Consider the following 20999-nt stretch of genomic DNA (forward strand, 5'->3'; position numbering starts at 1 on the left):
AGACCCAGGTTCCCTTCAGCTGCAACTGAGACAGAATTTTCCCTGACACAATTGGGCAGCAGCATTAGAAAACAGAAAGCTTCTAATCTCAGAAGTCCAGGCTCCTAAAATAGGAGATGTTCGTTTTTTCCCCTAACATCTAAAGACATAGACTAGGAGATATTCATTTTTCATTACATTAATTTTAACTCCTCCTTAGAAAATCACAGAAAGTGGCATAAGATAGTTACTAAGGTGGTATTAACATCTGTAAAAATAGAGAGTAGCTCGGTCTTTCATAAAAATCGTAAAAAGTATTGAAACTTTATGACCTAATAAAAATATGTAGTTAGCTGTCTTTTCAAATACTCAGTCCCTAAACTGTGATATGAAGTTACAATATAATTGTCTTACGTTTTCATGAGCAATGCTATGTAGTCCCGAGAACACAGAGTCATTTCTGAGGCTTACGTTTTCCATGGTCACAATTATTACTCATTATATTCCACCCAAAAAGTAGTCTCATAAGCAAAACTGAGCATTTTTAATGATTAGTCATTTGTTTTATCCTCTCAAATATGCTTAATTAACCAATTACTATGTTTAAATTGCAAGCCACTGGCTTTCCAGACACTAAATATTATCCAGTTCAATTCAGGAAGTATTTATTGCTTATATTCCATACATTTAAATTCATTATCTCATATATGCAGCATATTTGATGCATAATGAAGAACTTTGAGAATAGAATCCTCATCATATATAATAGATACTTATTAAATATTTGCAAAGAATAACAATGGCTTATTTGTGGATTATCATCATAATCAACTTTATCTTTAATCATGATAACCTGACAAATAATTTATTCTTATGTTCCACAATTTTTGTACTAATAATTGGAGAAAATTGTGTTCCTTTTAGATTGCTGATATAATGATCTTCAAAAACTGTTTTGTGACCTTTAAGAAACTTTCATCACTGAATTGTGACAAAGGATTGATTTCAGCTTCCACAGCTTCCTTTCACTTATGGATGCCTGAAAAAATTACAGCTCCCAGAGCTCCAAGATTTGAATTGTAGCAGACCAGAAACCAATGAGTTTCTCTCGAGAAGCTGTACCTGCACAATTTTGCCGAGTTTCATATCATAGAATAAGGAGAATATTGAGAGCTTGCATTACTTCTTGTTTGAGGTGCCTTTTATTTCACTTTTGACAGTAATAATCAATTTATTTTTGGCCCACGAACATCTCAGTCAGCAACCACGGCACTCAATTCACATGTCAATTATAGAAAGCATCAATAAGAAAATTAGTAATTGCCAGCGTTTGATGAGTTCTTGTTGTATCATGCATACACTGCCTGGATAAAGCTCATTTAATAATCACACTAATTTATAAAGTATATGTTGTCATTAACTTCATATTACAAACGAAGAAATGGAGGCAGAGGGATGTAATTTGTCCAAACGTCACTCAATCTGTAATTGTAAACCAGGCTGTCTGGATTACAGACTGTATACTCTTAACCAATGTGACACCCTGTCATTTAGCACATGGCTTTGTAAAAATTAGCCTGCCTGGCTGGAATTCCCATTAGATTGAGAGCTCCCTATGTTCAAAGAATGCAGCTGCCATTTTCCTCAGTCCACCCAAATTCTGGCAGCAAAGTCTTAATTCTCAAAAAAAAAAAAAAAAAAAAAAAAAAAAATGAGGCAAATAGTACATATTGATAGTAATATATTTTTAGCTTGCAAAGAAAGAAAGGGAGGGAAGAATTTCTCCTCTCCTGTGTACAGTACTTGAAAGAGATCTACCATCTCAGATTTCAACGCTGTGTGCACTAGAACATCTGAATAGCTCTCCCATCTAGTTCACACATGCTGAATCTGCCTCACTCAGGCTAATAACCGTGTGATCTAAGGACCCGTAACATTTATCTCTGCACCCACAAGTAGTCTCAGAGCCTAACTTGCATCCCCATCCTGTAACAGTGTTCGGCATGAAAGCTGTATGGCTCACCTGTTTGGTGCAGCCTCCGAAATCAGAGGCAGGACTCAGAGCGCACCGCCAACCCCTGCTAGTTCTGTAGCTCTGCTCACCTGTCACCTGGGTGCGTGCCATGGTGGTAACAGTATCTGCCTTATGAGTTTGATATAAATATCAAATAGAGCAATTGATATAATATCTGCACAGAGTCGATCTTTGATAACTTAAGCCTTAAAAGTTATCAAAGAGCCCTGGCTGGTGTGGCTCAGGGGCCCGAGCTCCAGCCTGCAAACGAAAGGGTTGCTGGTTTGATGTCCAGTCAGGGCACGTGCCTGGGTTGCAGGTTTGGTCCCTAGTAGGGGTGCATGCGATAAGCAGCCAATGGATGTTTCTCTCCTTCTCTGCCTAAAAATAAATAAATAGATAATTTTTTAAAAATTATCAAAGAAATATTAAAATCAGTTCAATAAATTCTACTTACCAAAACAAGGATGCCGAATAATAACATTTAAAATATGTAAAACCATAAGTATTTTAATCTTCAATAATATTTAAATTTTTATATATTTCAGTGCAATTTTACCAATGTGAATCCAATATGGCAATAGATTCCTTTTTGTGTGTGCAGTGAAAATGATACATAAGATTGCACGTGTGTGTGTGCGTGTCTCAGGTATACAATATTATAATTGGATATTTCTACACTACATAGTGTTCATACCCTGGCTGGTTTGGCTCAGTGGATTGAGCGTCGGCCTGTGAGCTAAGTGTCGCTGGTTCGATCTTCCAGTCAGGGCACATCAGAGAAGGAAAACTCTGATTCCAAAAAACCTCCGGTGCCTTGCGGCATACCTCTTCAGGGGAAAGGCTAAGGGAGTAAACCCCGACAGAAAATCCGGAGCCGGAGTCCCTAAGGCGGTTTGACGTTGTAGTCAACACCGGCAACTCCTGCGGCGCACCTGAAGCCAAGCTGTATTGACTCCGTCTTTCCCTTGGACCCTTCAGCTGCGAAGAGAGGGGGGGGTCTGCTGCATGGGCAACAGCAGACCCTCCATATCACCCTGCCCAGGCTCTGTAGCTTCAGCTTCACTGGAGAGGACACTCCAGCGTCATCGCAAGGTGTCGATTCAACACGGGAGGAGACAGATACCGTGTCACTCCCGAGTCGGACTGCACAACCATTCTCGCCGGTGCAGATAGACTCTTAAGAAGCTACACCATCGTCTCTCGAGACGGACGGCTGCCGACATAGTGTTCACAACTAAAGTCTAGTTGCAGTGATGGATTCTGAACATAATTTTTCATTTGGTAATTATACATACCCTCACATCTAAGGTTTTGTTTTCCAAGGTTTCAGTCACTCGTGGTCAATGGAGGTGCAAAAATATTAAATGGAAAATTTCAGAAATAAATAATTCATAAGTTTTAAGTGGCACACCATTCTGAGTAGTGTGAAGAAATCCTGCACACAGAACTGCTCAGTCCCACCGGGGACATAAATCGTCCCTTTGCCCATCACATCCACACTGTAAATGCTACTTTCCCATTAGCCACTTAGTAGCCCTCTTAGTCATATGAAGAGAGAGACAGACAGACAGACAGAGAGACAGACCCTCCACTCCCATAACTTTTATTACAGCATACTGTTGCAACTGTTCTTTTTTATCATTAGCAATCAATGTTAATATTATACTCTGCCTAATTTATCACAGGTACACATGTGAGGGAGAAAACACACTATATTTATATATATATATGGTTGGTACTATCCATATACACTGTTCACGGTCTCAGGCATCCAACAATGGTAATTTTGGAACGTATCCCCCACAGAAAAGGAGGAACTCATTCTATAAGAATTTTTCTTGAGCCAAGTCTTGACTTCAATTGTTTTATTTAGAGACAGTGGGAAACTGGAGAAGCTTCACAGGTGGAAGTTTGCAATTCTTCCATCTAACTTTCTAATCTTGGAAAGACTATATTGACTAAATTAAAATTCATGATCTGCATCAGTTTCATATATGGCAAGAAGTTCACCTAAATAAAAAAAAGTTTGGTGTGACCAATTCTCTAAATAAGGATCCCTGAAGATTATCCATGCCACTTCTGTGACTTTGAAAATGACACTGTTTTGCAAGTCAAAATGCTGCGATGTAAAAAAATGTCTACTTAATATATATGCTTTCATTTTGCTTCCTACGGTTTCTCTGACCTTTCCCAGCTGGAGTAGTAGCAGGAAAGTAAAATGAAAGTACTGTTCTTCTGTGTGAAGCACTCTGCTACTAAACATTAATCATGGATTTGTAATAGTTGCAAGATTCCTCGGCCTGTTGCTTCTTCTAAGAAGAGAATTACTATTAGATGAAAGAGCCCACAGCAATAAACATCAGGGGCTAGTGTTTCCTTCTCTGAACCCTACCAGGAGGATCCAAGTTCAGAAATGCCTTTGAAGTCACAGAGACCTTCATGTGCTGATCAATCCTTGGGGGGTAAAGAGCAAGAAAAACTGGTTCTCGTACTTTAATATTCTGCCAGGGATGCACTCAGCTCCATGCAGAACAAAAAGGTTTCTTCAGTAACAAACTGAGCGATTGTATACTTGGTTCACTTAACTAAGAGAGACCTATTGACCCCAGAACATGATTATTTATACTTCAATGCATATTACATTGAATCAAACTAAGAATGGAACAGTAACAACTGTTAAGTTCATATCTTCTCTTAATAATGATGATCAGTACTTATTACTAATATGATCAGTATTAAATAATTGCATTGCAATATTTCAAAGTTATCAAAAACCTTATGAGTGAAGCATTAAAATGATCTCAAAATTGATAGTGCAGTTGAAGCCTACCACTTTTTGCTGAGAACGCAGAGTACCTGAAAACACAAACATTGTATCTGTCGGGTCTGGCTGTTTAGTAGCAGAGTCAAGTTTAACATCAAGATTCCTGACACAGGCCCTGGCCAGCATGACTCAGTTGGACGAGCATCAGCCCATGAACCAAAAAGTCATCAATGTGACTCCCAGCCAGGGTACATGCCTGGGTTGCAGGTTTGGTTCCCCCATTGGGACACTTGCGAGAGGCGACCAATCAATGTTTCTCACTCACATCCATACTTTTCTCCATCTCTACCTCCCTCCCCTCCTCTCTCTCCAAAAAGTAAATAATTAAATAGTTTTTAAAAAGAAGACGACAATGACATCTGACACAGTTCAGGGTGCTTTTCTCTATACACTCTCACAACTGTCTGCCAGACCTTTTTCTCTTTAAGTGGCTAAGCTCTTCACTCTCAAATCGTGTAAATGTGAAGGATGTTTATGTCTCGTTGGGTTAAGAGACTATTAAAATAGGAAATATAAGCACTTTCTGAAGTAGGATAATTTTTATTATTTTTGTCACAGAAGAATATTCAATACAATAGAATTAAACAGTTTCTAGACTTATGATTGGTTACACTAGCATAAAGACAAAAATCCCTGTAATAGCATAGAGAGGATACTGACTTCAGTTGATTGTCACATAGAAAAAGGTAAAAATTTCAACTATAAATTTAATCAGCAAAATAAAGAGAAATGAATACATATACCACAGAGCTATAGTTTCAAAATTATTATGGCACATGGGGACTACAAAAAATATGTGAATCTGTGTCAAATATTCACTATCTTATTTACATTATGATTGCTTATATAATTTAGGTTGAAGAAGTTTTTTTTTTTTTTTAAAAAAGCACATGTAACTTACTGGTAGACTAAAAAGATATAGTTAGAATACGAATATTTCCCAAATCTCTTCTATCAGCCCATCATGATTCACATCCTCTGTCACTGAGTCAAGTAACCTGAAGGAGATAATAGGACAGACTGATTTCACAAGAGCTTACTCTCATTATTTTCAGACGTTGCTAGCATCTTAATTTAAACAGTACAATTGTCATATATATTACATTTAAATGGAGAGCTTTTGCAGTACTCACTCTTTAATAATGATAATACATATGAATGGCTTAAGATAGTTTACCTCTTTACATTCTAGGTAACAAACCAAAGTGCAAATGTCAATCATTAAATTTTACTGCCTTCCACTTACACACACACAAATGTATACACATGCACGCACACCCATACAAAAGTTAGATTTCATATTTACACAGTGTCTTCCATTGAACAAATAGCTATAATTCAAAGAGGTACTTCCTACATGCAATTCATCCTTTATAAAATAAAAAGCCTCTTTGCACACATAAGTGCATAGGACCACATATTTAAAGGCCAGTTTCCTATTGAAATAATGGCCATACATTCCTTAAAACATTTACTGGGTTCACCTTAAGTTCAATCAGAAAATGTGTAAAATGTCTGTAAGATATATGGCAATCTACCTTTTGCTTTTACACCATAAAAAATTATGTTTCAACAAGTGTCAGAAGAACCTAAATTTTGTTTTTTCTCGTGTCTACTAGTTAGTCATGTTCCCTGATTGACAGTAGCATTAGTCTAATTTTTCTGGGGATTCAGACCTGAGGTATACATTTCCATTTTCTTTGTTGATCTAGCACGGGCTCAGGTGATCTCTACATAATGAATGCAATTAGTTCAAACAAGGCAAATGAAATCATATCTATACTAAACTTCCACGTTAACTATAAACAGTAACGAGATCCATGTCTCCACTCTTGGCTTGAGTCCATTCAAGTGCAAACCGAAGAAAAAGGATTTCCTGTTCTTCTTTTCATACTCCTGAGTATGATGATGTCTGATTCTGTTTCTTCATAGTAATTGGTAAGATCACAAAACCTCTCTCACACACACCCCCCTTTATTCCACAGCAAAAGCTTCATTTTTTTCAGTTGGTTGCAAAATGTAGTTTCTTTTTTTTTGGTAGAGATTTTTTTTTAAGCCATTTTAATTTTCTTCAAATTCAGAGCTTCATTTTAATCAGCTAGGGATTCTGCCCCTTGGAAATCAATTTCTTTTTACAGAAGACAAATCCAGGTCTATTAAGATCCAACACATTGAGTTGGAACATTATGTGTATTTCACTTACGAGCACATACATTCATTTTACACGATTCCTCAATGTGGCCAGGGGGATTCGTGGTCTGCACTGTATCCACCTATAAAAAATACAAAAATATACGTCTGCTTTACAGGGATGTGAGCAGGATTTTGCTAGCCTCTTTCCAAAGCTTGGATGCAGATCTTGGCTGATCGTATTATATTCTTCTTTAAAGAGGTATTTGCAATGGCCATAACCTCTTTCAGGAGTCATACAGGTCTAACAGTTCTTCCTAAAATATTCAACCATGGGGCATCGAAACCAACTCAGGCTAATCTAACGGATACTATCTCTGACAAGAGATATTTGCATGGTTAAAGAAACATTGAATTAATTGTGTTTCTGGCTTCCAGCTTTTCGAGGCTGTGAAATGTCATGAGGAGAGGAGTGGGGTGGGGGGAGGGTTGTTGGCTTTGTTTATACTGCAAATACAAGTAAGAATGAAATGGTAATTTTATGTCGCTGATTTTCCAATTTACAAATCTCTAAGATCTGAGGGACGTGAGCTTGACCTGAATGTTCACTCCCTTCAAAATACCTCTCTAGTCTCCAAATGCAATCGATAGATAGCTCTCGTCTCTTTCTAGAAATCTGAGCAGTCTGCATGCTATCAACAAGTGGTCTGCTTGCTGATCTCTGGTCAGGGATGAATCGTTCTCCCCTTCAAAGTCGTGACCGTTAAAGGGCAGTGTTTTCCAGCTTTTTATCAAACTTGCACAAATAAAAGTAAGGATACTACTCCTTCAACGTGTTTTGGTGTTCATGTCAGTATTAAGTAATGTTAAGTATGAATTTCTTGTGACTTGAGCCTGACCAGCAGGCTGATTTCTGCTCTCAAGTTTGATGGTGCAGTTGACGTTCGTAAAACTTTTAGTAAGTTAAAATATTGTGAACAAGATATTAAATCACTTTCATGGAATAAAAATGATACAATTCACTACCAAAGTAATTTCCTTTAATAATCAGAATCAGAAAAGAATATTTTTCCTAATATCCACCGTAACAATGCATCATCAGTGAACGAGAATCAGTGTTAAAAAAGAAAATTATTTCTTTCACTGAATAATTGATCAATTCATTTTTTAAAGTGACGTAAGAAAAGTAATGTCTAATTTTAAAGTTCTTTATATTCAAAAGTGGAAGATGTTAAAATTGCTTTGACCACAGATTATTAATATTAACTGTATAAATTAAAGCAGCTTTAAGAGGTCTTAATTTTCATTAATTTTTGTCTTTTCCTAGAAATTAAAAAAAATTTTTTTTTTCTGTAACAGTTCTAAAATCTAACGTAACGGGATGTTCTGGTCAATTACAAAAGCAGCACACGGTGACCGAGGCATCTATGAAAAGTGACTCTTCAGTTTAAGATGAACAAAATTTCTCTCCTTTTACACAAACTAGATTACTGCGTATTTCATTTCAAAACTCCTTGTACACAGATGAAAGCTAAGTATTTGAAAGTTTCAGATGTTGCGTTTTTCCAAAACCAACTACAGACCATGCTGCACACAAAGACTACATTAGATGTTCTTGTTATGTATTCTTACCGTAGGCTACTTTGTCATAGAATTTATTAACTATTTTTGAGAACCTATTTAATTCTCACATCCTGTACAGGGCTACAGTGTGCTTCACGATGGAAAACATCGTGTCCACTGCACTTACTGCGCCCTTCTTAATCCTGGCACATAGCTGGCCGTCAACGAAAATTGGTTTAATTAATGAACACATTGAGAAATAGCTAATTAAGGAAATCACATTACTTGTCATATCATAAGACCACTGTCATCTAATTTAACATTTTGAAATTATGTGGCTATCTTGGACTTTCCATTATTTGTCATATGATAGATTATCTAGACTACGTCTTTTTTGAACTGCAGTAAATTTTACTAGTATATTATTTTGCTCATTTTTTTCCATTTGTTTTTTTCAATTTCATCTATCCATCAAAAATCTCACCAACCTTCTCCTTTTAACCCTTCCCATATGAAAGTCACTCTCTCCTTTCCTTAAGGAACAATACTACATAAAATTGCTGCAAGGTTTTTTAAATAAATAAGTAAACAAGTGAGATAATTTTTAAAAACATAAAAAATCAGAGGTATCAAAATGTTTCATTTTCTGTTTTCAAGACTTGACACACTTTTAACTTAAAAAGCATACCCATGAAATAGAATGCATTTAAGTAATGAAATCACCATACTGTCACACAGCATAATAAATTTATCTTATTAAAATGTTACTGAGGAACAAAGCTCTCTCATTTTTTAAACTAACTATATAAAAGCAGGTTTCAATTTTTTGTGGTTTTAAGGTTTGAGATACTGAACAAATGAATGTGCAATAATAGTCACCTGTCACTAAAGCCAAGACAAACAGATTCTTTCCTCACCATCAAAGATTAATATTTAAAACCAAAAGTGCTTATCTATAGTCCATTGAGAACTACTTAGGAATCCCAGATTCTGAAAACTGTAGCAGGTGACGGTCAGGGTAGAAATGGATGTTACCAGGATGTGTTTGTTTTGATTTGAATCAGCTAATTAAAATGGCCCTGGAAGCAATTTTCACAACACTGCTACTGAGGAGATAGCCTCTACTAAATCAGACTAAAGCAATCTTTCAGTCAGGTCCAATTCAGCTGAAGTTGTATAGACAAGGGCTTTGTTTTCTCCTTTCAACCTTTTTCCTCAATTTATCCTATCACCCAGGCAACAAGTCTCACAAACACACACACACACACAAACACACACAATGAAAGCAAGTCATTTCTTAGACCACTTTCTACCAGGCCAGTTATGTATCTCCCTCAGTTTCGGAAAGCACGCAGTACACAAAAACCTTATTTTCTTTCATCTGGCCTTTTATTTTGATTTTTTCCTTTGACTCAAACTAGCCTCACCTAGCACCTTGACTCAACCACCTGTCTGGCCCTTGGTTAATCATTAAGCCCTAAGGACAACGAGGTTGTGGTTAGCATCCAGGAGTCTTAGGATGTGGTTAGCATCCAGGAGTCTTAGGAGCAAAGCCTCTGGTCTGTTGACTACGGAGACATAGCTTTCCTTCCAACGAGAGATAACATCTAGTTGTGTATCAAGCCAGAACCACCCCACAGAACACATCCTTGTGAAACCAGATTAAGTGAGACCATGGCTGACATCAGGAGCAGATGCACTGATCAACTACCTCCTTCCTACCCTAGCACTGGCCAATTAGTAAAGACCACAACCCTGACTATGACACTGACCTAACTCCCTTAGCTCCATGATTCATGGTTTTTTCCCTATACGACCCCTCCCCTGGAAGCCATGGGGGAGCCAGGTCTTTTAGCATGAGCTACCTGTGACTCTGGGCATGGCACCATCTCCTTAAGAAACCCTTACTTCCTTGGCTGCAAACTCCTCTTCATCTTTTATTGGACTTTGCTGCACACAGGTAAATGGACCCCTTTGGTCTAGTAACATTTATTTCTGAACCAAAGAGATCGAAATAAGCTGGGGATTTAATTAATGAAAATTATCAGTAAAACAGTAACTTTAATACTTTAATAAAAGCTATGTTCTTTTCCAGACCTCCCTGTCCAACAATTGGTGACTAGTGCTAGGAAAGCAAAAGTAATTATGAAGAAAGCAGAAATAGAGTTGAGGTTTAGGTACAAGAATACATTGTACAAAACACTCACACACAGGAATAGAAATGCTCTTAATAATTCTGAAAAAAACATCAAAACCATTAACAAAGAAATATATACATATCGAAAGGCATATGTGTCTATTTTTCTACTTATTTTTATTAGGCATGCTTTAAAACTAAATCATGCACCTCTGTAATTGGTGTAGATTAAGTACAAGTATCTGTTGAATGTGTTTGCATATAATTGGCAATATGTAAAAGGTTTCTATGAATATTCATTTTTCCTTGACTGATGTTTTAATCTAGGGAAAAGTAAAAGGTATCAAAATAAAAGCAGAGTCTATTCCATGACACAGGAAAACAAATTGTTATTACTTTCCACAATCTAGGAACAGGAAATTGATAACATATTTTAGAGCACAAATAAATAACAGGAGTTGAACTGGGACACAGTCAGTTATTAATATTGAAAGTTTATCTGCTATTATTTAAATACTAGAAAATCAATTATAAAGGGAATAGAGCATAAATATAAGGTACCATGGGATCTGATTAGTGGAAGACTACCAGGAAGACAATTTTGAATGGTATTTGGTATTTTACTTCTTTTTGATTTATAAGAATAATGTATCCCATACCATAAATTATAATAATTGTTAGTAACTTTCATACACATATAGATGTTTATTATAAGATTTCACTTAACTATCTAATGTAACCTCACAGAGTCCTTATGAAGTAGAAATTATAATCTTGTTTATTTTACATATGAAGGAATTGAAGCCCAGAGGACTTGATCTTCTTATATAAAATCACACAAATGAGATGAGGTAGTGTCAGGGTGCCAAACGAGGACTTTTGGCTCAAAATCTCATATTTTTCCCTCTACGTTGCTTTCTCATATTTCTTTTTAAATCTGACTTTGAACCTCTGAAAAATAATCAGCTAGGTCATAATTGCAACTGCCTTCCTTTTTGCCATGGTTTGAGGAATAGTAAACAAACTTATGCAAGTTACCCAAACTATTATAAATTAAATGTGCTAATTAAGAAACTCAATTGTTTATTATATGCAGATTCTATTGTAATTATTTAAATTCATGAAATCATAGGAAGCAACTTCAACATACTTCCAAACTGTCTAAATTGCCAAAAGAAAAAGTAACAAATAAGACAAATTCTCTCCGTTCAAAGGAAGGGAAGTCTATGCCTATTTACATGGGTGAGAGTGTGCGCACACACAAAAAGGCCATTCATTGGCACTGTTTGCCCTACACTCTTAAGAAAAGAAGCCTTTTAGATTGTGAGTCAACCACTGAATTGGCCATGGAAGGAAAGGGGTTAGATAATATCAATACAATTCCTCATCATAGGCCCTAACAAAAGGATGCCTGAGGTTGGATAACCCAGCAATCAATATTTATTGACTGACTACTGGCTGTTAGAATCATGGGATCTCGGAGTTAGAAAGAACGCCAAAGGTTAGTGAGTCAACCCCGTGAGTGGCATCGCAGGAGGCAGAGGAGGAAGTCGTACAGAACAACATAAGGCACAGTCTCAGTTCTGAGGAAATTGTATTTATCTTTGGAAGACACAGACAAATATATACATATAAACAGATGACTAACCTTGGGGAGAAAAAGACTAGAAACCACGTAGGTACAACTTCGAGGGCTCCAAAGAGTGAGAAGAGACTGCGGTGCGCGCTGCTGGAAGCGGACATTGACTCATAGAACTTAACCCCGGTATTAAAAGACCGGTGAGCTTGAATTGATGGAAATGAAGGAAAACTGCGTTCCCAGAAAAGTCAAAGCTGTGCAGAAGAGTGTCGGGAAGTAGAGAGTGGATTTCCAGGCCTAGATCACAGATTTCTGTAACGCCACTCAACTCCAGCAGTGGGGAAAGTGGCGCCACTTAGCTCAGGCCTACGCATAAAAGGACCCAACGTAATAATTACAAAAACAACAAAACTGTCCAGATTATCCTAAATGAGATACACACAAATTATATCACTCTCAAAAGCCGGAGTATGCAATTAAAACAACTAATTACTCCAACTAATGTAATGAAGCTGAGGATTCAGGGTCCAGAACAGCCTATCTTTATGTTCCATTTTGTTTAACTTAAGTCCTAATTTTATTTTTTTAGTGTTTTTATTTTAAATACATATGTTAAAGAAACACTTCTTCTAAATCAGGGAGGAAGAGAAATCAATCCAAATAGACTGCTGTGCACTGTATAAGCAAAAACATTAGAATGGATCCCAGCGTTACGGTTCCAATTACATTTGGCCAAAGTTGAGCATGAGTGCATTTCCATCCCTAAAGCTCATAATAGAAATGTAAAATGAAGCAAACTTAAGCTGTGATCATTATCCTCTTCAGACCATAAAAATTTGCCACCTTTGGAAACAGAAAGCAGTACCGGCTAGTATCCCTGTGCCAAAGCAATAAGCTGCCTGAGAGAAACGGGGCCTCGATGTTAATGAGAAGATGAAGTGAACAACAGCCCCGGCTGTTCTTAAATGCCACTGAAATTGCAATCGTGTGCCTGAAAAATTGAGAGCTACGTGGGGAGCCTTAAAACCCACGGAGGGGAGTAGAAAGCAGTCAAAGTGTTTACAGATGATGGATAAACTCACCAAGAGTTTGATCCACTAACAAGGAAATGGTGTAAATGTTCAAAGAATTAATTGAGTCTTGAAAAAGTGAGATAGAACAAAATTGCAAAAGCCAACGAACCTTTTCCTGCTTCTGAAAGATATGCTAAAAGTGTAAGAATTGGCACAGTGATTATGTGGTCCCTTGGTTAATAATACGTGAATTTCTAAGTCAGATATAATTCTCTTTTAATATGATTTGCAGTCGACCAGCTTCAAAAACCTATGCTTTCTGATCACTAGAAATTTCCAGAAATGTTTTCATAAAGACTTTTGAAAATACGAAGAGCCATGGATTTAAGGATTGATGTGACCATATTAAAACATTGATTTTTAGCACACAGAAAGACATTACATTAATAATATAGAAATATAAAAATAGGGACAAGGAAATCACCTGGAATCATTCTCTGTGAACTTACTCATTTTACCAGTGAAAACACTGAGGCTGAGAGGGGTAAAAAGACATAAAATATAACACTTCTGACCTAGGATTAAAACTAAACATCCTCACTTCCAATTTGGTAGTTTATTTCCATTTATATTATGGAAATTACATCTTGAGGAGATGAAAGATTTGGGAATGAGATTATTTAAATTAGGGCCAAATATTTGTAATTCCAGGACATCCAAGTTGTGAAATGTGGGAAAGATATGTAAGTTACATAGTCCTTTGAATTAACAATGGACTTTGTATTAAAAATATCAGTGAGCTCATCAGAAAGAACCAATCAATGACAATGCAAACGATACAGCAAATATATTAAATTTCAATATAAGAGTCTGTAATAAAGATGTTTCTGCATGGGCTAAATTTGCAGAATATATATATTTTTTTATTTTGAAAGGCTTGTAATAACAATAAAATTTTAAAAACACTTTAAACCAAACTTTTTTATAGCTTAATTTCCTTTTTTTTTTTTTTTTTTCTGGGGGTGGTTTCAGTCACTGCTACATAAAACCCTTTCAATATGCAGGAAAAGGGCTGTAAATCTTACACTTTAAAATAGGTCACAAGTCTTAAAGCCTTTAATCAAAAAGCAATACAGTGTTTCTTAACAAAGAAAAAAAGATTATTTGCTTCTTTTTTGCTCCTTTGTCTTATAAGTGCAGTGTGATGTATTAGTTTAATTAAAGTCTACCAAATTATCATTAGGATTTTATGCACTGCAAATAATTGGTTTTTTGTTCTCTGCTCACTTTTTGTTAATGGAAGCAGAGTTTTTTTTATGATACTTAAGTATTAAGATGCTAGAAAACTACATGGAGGAAAGGTCCAATGAGGTGCCTAATTGAAGTGACCTTTGTCATCTTCGACTTAAAATTAAGTCTAACTAATGTACTGAAAGTATGTTGATGTTCCCAAGGAGTTAATAGTATAGATACTGTGTCAGAGCCAAACCATACGAAGAAATCTACCATACCAAAAAAAAAAGAAAAGAAAAAAGGAAATTCTATTCATATGAAAAGCTGATGGGTGCTAAAATGAAGTAAAAATATATAGAGATCATAGGATATTTTTTTTAAATGCAAACCATAATGAACCCCCCCCCCACCATGGGGCTGATTCAGGTAATAATCCAGATAAAGCATGCTACCAGGAACCTCTTTGATGAGACATTTTAAACACACACGTGAACAGATAATGAATGTAGCGTATTAAAGGAAAGTTCTTTCAGAAAGTAACATTACTAACATAACCTCTCTTGCCAAAGGTGACCTGAAACAAATTATAGATAAAATACACATTCACTTACAAGACATTGATGTTTCTTAACAGTATTGTAGCATAGCAAAACCCAAGAATAACCTATGAATATAAAATCAGTTAACTGATTATTTTGTGGAATCTGAATGACAAAAATTACCAATAACTTTCTTACAGTATAATTCCTAAGTACAGGTCAAAATATGTATAGACATAAACAATAACCAGCTATTCTTCTCTTGTTAAAAAAAAAAGTGTGACCACTAGTCATTTACTACTATTCTGAAACATATGCTATACATACATTACAGACTTTTAAAAATATTTCACCTTTTATTTCATCCTCTGAATTATTTTTTTAAATGTCTAGTTCTATTCTTCACCTCATAACATGTTAAGAGTTTTCAATTACTAATAATAAATAACATTCTATTGAGTGTTTAAAAAGAACTCAGGCCAACTGAACACTTCTCTAGGAAGTAGATACTATCATTAACCCCATTTAACAAAGAAAGAACTCAGGAACTGAGAAATTAACTTGTTCCAAATCAAGTTCTAAAAAATGGTAACATTAGATTTTTAAGTGCAGGAAGTGACACCCCAGGGCCTGTGCTCTTAACTAGACTACACTCCACTGCCTCTCCAATTAGTAGTGAAATCGTTTGTCTTCAAAGCAAGTCTGGTCAAACTTGCTATACCTTTTCAAATATGCCCAACAACATTTTCCAGGTAGAAAACATTGTCAGAACTTTTTATATCTCCATAAAACATGTAGCATCTAAGATTTATTAAATCTCTTTCAATTTCTCTCCCCCACCTTTCTCTCTTTTGTCCCCACTTCTATCTCCCTTTTTCTCTCACACACCCCAAAATAGTAACTACATCATTACATTTCTGAAGAGCATCCTATATGGGTACATAATGATATATTCAGATGGTGTGAAGCCTTTAAGTTTTTCTCTCTTCTTAAAGGCACCACTATGTTCTTATGAAATCCCATGACCTCAAAATGCTCCAAAATCATAATTGAGCCAAGAAAAAGATAGTCTTCTCAGTGCAAGATACATTTTTAAAGATAATTTTTTCATTGGTTGTCTCTGAAAAAGCACTCCGAGAAAGGAGTGTTTTCTCAGTGAGTGCACATGCATATTTTGAACAGATATACTTGATTTATCCCATTTGTTTTAAGCCAAAGAGTGAAAAGGAATCTTTGACAAAACTGTCATCTTTAAAACACGGTGATATTTCATTTTCCCCTTCTGCACTATTGAGATTGCCTGGAACTGAAATGCTTCCAGCAGCTCCTGTGTCCAATTTTTCAAAGCTGTCACTTCCTAGCAAATCTGCTTAAGCAAAATACTTATGTTGTTAGAAAACAGAACAAACATACATTATAAAATACATTCTATTCTTCTTTGCAGGTCAAAGTCTTATTAAAGAACGGGAACTTGGAAGAACATGTAGAAATAAATTAAAAGATGACCATGATGGATTGGTTTAAGTCAATGAATCTGGTGCACCTCTGATTAGTTTCCAAAGATACACTTGGACGTAGCTCAGTAGAGTTTTGCACACAATACTCATATAATCAAAACGTTATTTTCAATGCATTTGCGAAAGGTCATTATATTGAAAAATAAAAAAAATCCAAGAAAAATGGGACATTGAAAGATGACCATGGTTACTCTTCCTCAGTCCATGTGTGTAGCAGCTATTATAATGCACTTGTCAACATTCTACAGCCCTAGAGGGTAACGGAAAAATCGCCAAATATTACCCTTGTAGCCCTCTGGCCTTTCTGCACTGTGGGCATCATAACTCTTTTCCTATAGTACCTGCCCAAGTGAAAGCACAACAGAAACAAAATGCAAAATAATAATTACAAGAACAGTGTGAAAGATGACAAAACTTCACTTATCATCAAGCAACCTCGAAAATGTTGAGGAGAAATATGTTTGAAAAGATTTAATCATATTGACTTGAAATATTACTCAATATTCTTCAACAAAGGGTTTACTTTCTGGATACACATATACATACATACTCTAAATCATATATGTATATAGATTTGTAGTTATGTATTTATCACACATGTCATTTGTTTTCTTGTATGCATAAATACACAATTCTGTCTTAAATTCAACTTTTCAAGACTTACCTAAGACTTACATTTTCTTCCATTACTTTAAAAAGCTAGTCATGTCTCAGCAAAAGTCAAGACTGCTTATGGTGTACAATCTGAAACCCAATTCTCTCTCGGCACTTTAACACTAGATCTGTCACCCTTTAACACCACAAAATCAATACCCTGGAATGTCATGGTTCTCTGATGGCCCACAAAGTCAAGGCATGATCAATTTCAACTTCCTTACTAGACAGAAATAGACTTAAACAAATAAAAAAGATTTCATTGAAGTTAAATTCAATAAAACAAAGGAATAAAGGTAGAGAGAGTCAAAGCTGTTAGAATTCAGTCCAATAAACTTACACTTAAATCAAGATCCATTTTTAAATCCAACTAAATTGGGCACCTAGGCAAAAGATATGCATCAAAAATTAAAACAAGTCAGAATTTACTATTTATTCCAATCCCCGATTAATATGACTGTGTGTATGTGTATGTTTCCTTCACTGCATTAGTTAATAAGTGATAGGAAAAGGATGGTGTCTGAGTCATTTATTGTGTATCCCTAGAAAATGAAATAATTTTGACTACATTCCTCGGTAAGAGTAAGAATCTTACCTTTCTTATCATAAACTATATATCTTGTTCATAACACAAATACACCCTTAATAAATATTTGGTTAGTGTATGAAAATCAATGTATGCATTCACTATAATCTAGTACATAAATTCTTTTGAGGTCAAAAGCATTGTCTTTCCTTTTCATTGCTTTAAACCTGCCTCTACAGTACCTAGCATGTAGCAGGCACTCAATAAACATCTGTTGATTGGAAGGATCAGAGAATGCCTCCTATTTTACTAGTTAATCTCTAGCATTTTGTGAAATTGAAATTGTGAAGTGGTGATTTCAAGAGTTTTTTGTAATACACACTTTATATAGCAATGGTTTTATTATGCTCCTAAATTTCGACATACATAAATACCAAAACTTATTTTTTAGTAATGCTTACAAAAAAATTAAAAAGCCAGGCCGAGTCAGGAGACATGAAGGTAGCTGAGGTTCACTAATTTGCTTTGTAACTATGCCTCTACAGACCCCTCTCATCTTGTCTATAAAAATGTAAAAGAGGTATAAGAGAGAACAAAAATGGTTCTTAGGTATCCTCTTGGGAATATGTAAGTATATACCTTCATGTGTATGTGTGAAGATATGAATTCAAAATAAATCAATAAGAGGGACTCCACAGGTCAGAGAAAGGTTGGAAAACAACCTTATTAAGGAAGTTAAAATAAATTGGAGTCATTCAGTTGAACAAAGAAAATGCTGAAAATGTGTTAAGTGAAGCAAACCAGTGTGGAAGGACTTATAGACACGTGGTACCAAGAGCTGAGTTATTATTTCCAGTCCCACTAAAGCAAAAAAAATAGGTTGGCTCCCTCCTTTGACTTCCACACCATCAAAACTAAAATTTTAAACATAAGAATAATAGCCCTGGCTGGTATGGTTCAGCGGATTGAGTGCTGGACTAAGAACCAAAGGGTGGCAGGGTCAATTCCTAGTCAGGGCACATGCCTAGGCTGCAGGCCAGGTCCCCAGTCTCTTTCTTCCTCCCTTCCCCTCTCTCTAAAAATAAATAAATGAAATTGTCTTGCAAAATAAAATCATATTTATGTATACAATCTTCTGTTTTTCTCTTCTGTGAACATCAAACAACCTGAGTAAGAAAATGCAGATTTTCAGTGCCAGGAAAATAGAACTGAGCAAATTCTAAGTGCTCCCGGACTATTTAATGAATGCTAGTATTCTCTGAGTACCTCGTGGTACCCAGATCCTAGCATCAAAGTATGGGTATTCTGAAGGTGGCTACAGCCAAATTGCTAAATGTTTTTGGATGTAGTCCCGGAAAGCAAGGGCTAATATATATGGTCTTGTTTTGTTTTGTTGACAATGAAGAAAAACTTCTGTGTTTCACTATAATTATAGTTTAACAATAGTCATTTTTCAGATGTAGGACTGTTCAAATATGGTCAGTTTTATGTTGTTAGGACAGAATTATGAATTAGTTCAAAATAAGAAAGGCAGATGAAGTACAAGAAATGTAGAAGAACATTTCCATCTGGTAACAATAAATAGATCAAATAACATATGTGGCCTGATTAAGACATTCAGATAACTTATTTTGTCAATGAAATGTTAGCTTCCAATGGAAAGAAGTTTTAAGACATGACCTTCTCAGAGAAGACCCATATTTAGTGTGTTGGCACTTTCAATTGTCACACTCAGATCTAAACCACCTGCTCACTTGTGGGGTTCAGTGGGGAAAAGGTAATGGTGCATAGTAGGCCCAGAAGATTATATCTTGCATAGTGTTATGACTAATAAATCTTTAAGTACATACCAGTTTTTTAAAAGACAAACTATCTTCTTTTTCCTTCAAAATCTGTTTTATTGTATAATTTCAGCAGTAACCAGTGAAACCTTGGCATAATTACTAAAACGCTTGTTCAATCCTCCATTCTTTTCATTAGGAAGCTGCATTTCATTCCTATGTATTTAATAGGAATTTTGTCAGGTTTGTAGTTTGTCATAATCTGAAGCACAAATTATAACTTTAATTTCACTTCTACACTAGAAGTGGAGTTAGTATAATGTGGATACTCAGTTTCACGGGATGAATGAATCTATAGAGAAAGAAAAGTAACGCTATCACTGAGCGCTTTATTCCCACCTGAGTTTCATATTTCTTTTTCCATTTACTTCACCTAAACAGTTTCTAAAATAAACACACTGCATAATGGGGTTATGACACTCAACTGTATTTCTTATTATTAAGAAGCAGGAAGTCAAGACAAATTTCAAACCACAATCTCATAACTAAGGACATCTGCCGAAATACATGAGAGCAATACATATTTATTTTTTGAAAGGAAAGACAACCTGATGGGCTGTTTTAAGCACAGACAACTGGAACTTGGTACATTAGCCATATCTGTAGGATCTACTTTTAGAACAGACATTGCTTGTTTGAAAACAGAGCATGAAATGATGTTAATCTGTAAGTGGAGGAAGCTGTTCATGGCCCTCTAATCAGAGCATGGTGTACTTGAATCATCTGCCCTTTAATTTTCAGCTCAGAATACCCACCAAGCTTGTTCCGGCGGCCATTAGGAACACACCGCTCTTAATAAATTCAATGGGTGTTTTGCAAGTACAAAGGCAGCAGGATCGGACACTTCAGACTAAATTTTAGCTGCATAATCAAGAATGTAGCTGAAAATGCCAATTAATGGTACAAAGCCCTAATAATCAAATGAGCTATAGAAAAGTCCTTTATGGACTAAAAACATCACCCATGTAATCTATCCCTGACTTTGCAGGATGGATCACCAGAATACTAACTGACAAAGCCATCCAAATTCATTTCTGTTGAAAAGTAAAAGCTGAATGAAAAGTAACCTCCTGCCTATAAAGGATTGTGTAAGATAAAGGTGAAGTGAAAAATATGCCATTATATATTTAAGTAATCCCGTTTTGTTTTTACTTAAACTTTAAGGCAAACAAAAATGGCGGTATGGTAGCTGCTAATGGATTAAGATCCTCAAAATAGGGAGGACAAGATATGAAAGAACCCTAACAAGCATGACAGAGTGTATTTTAAAACAGAACCTCTGAAAGTTAAGAATTAAGTAATGATAACAAATGCAACTAAAGGGAAAACACACCCGTGAAGAATTTTACACTGAGTGGAGACCTGGGAAGGCAAATCTTAAAGCTTATCAGGCAAATATATGCATGCCAGGCAAGCAGTGAACAAAAGTCATGGAAGAATATCAACA

General features: G+C 35.7%; 1 protein-coding gene across 5 annotated transcripts in view; it reads right to left on the reverse strand.

Annotated features, from left to right (window-relative positions):
• Window positions 1-20999, reverse strand: part of PCDH7 (protocadherin 7) — a 412199-nt gene that overhangs the window by 342196 nt on the left and 49004 nt on the right. Inside the window, exon 2 of one of the 5 annotated variants that reach the window (XM_090266999.1) lies at window positions 6855-7093. The exons of the other annotated variants lie outside the window; for them this stretch is intronic. Coding sequence (XP_090123125.1) covers window positions 7016-7093 — 78 coding nt within the window. The 3' untranslated portion in view covers window positions 6855-7015. Of the gene's footprint in view, window positions 1-6854; window positions 7094-20999 lie in introns of those variants that run through there. 5 annotated transcript variants of the gene reach the window in all.

The sequence above is a fragment of the Furipterus horrens genome, unplaced genomic scaffold (genome assembly GCF_987537825.1).
Source record: "Furipterus horrens unplaced genomic scaffold, mFurHor1.1.pri manual_scaffold_2, whole genome shotgun sequence".
Classification (NCBI taxonomy): Eukaryota; Metazoa; Chordata; class Mammalia; order Chiroptera; family Furipteridae; genus Furipterus; species Furipterus horrens.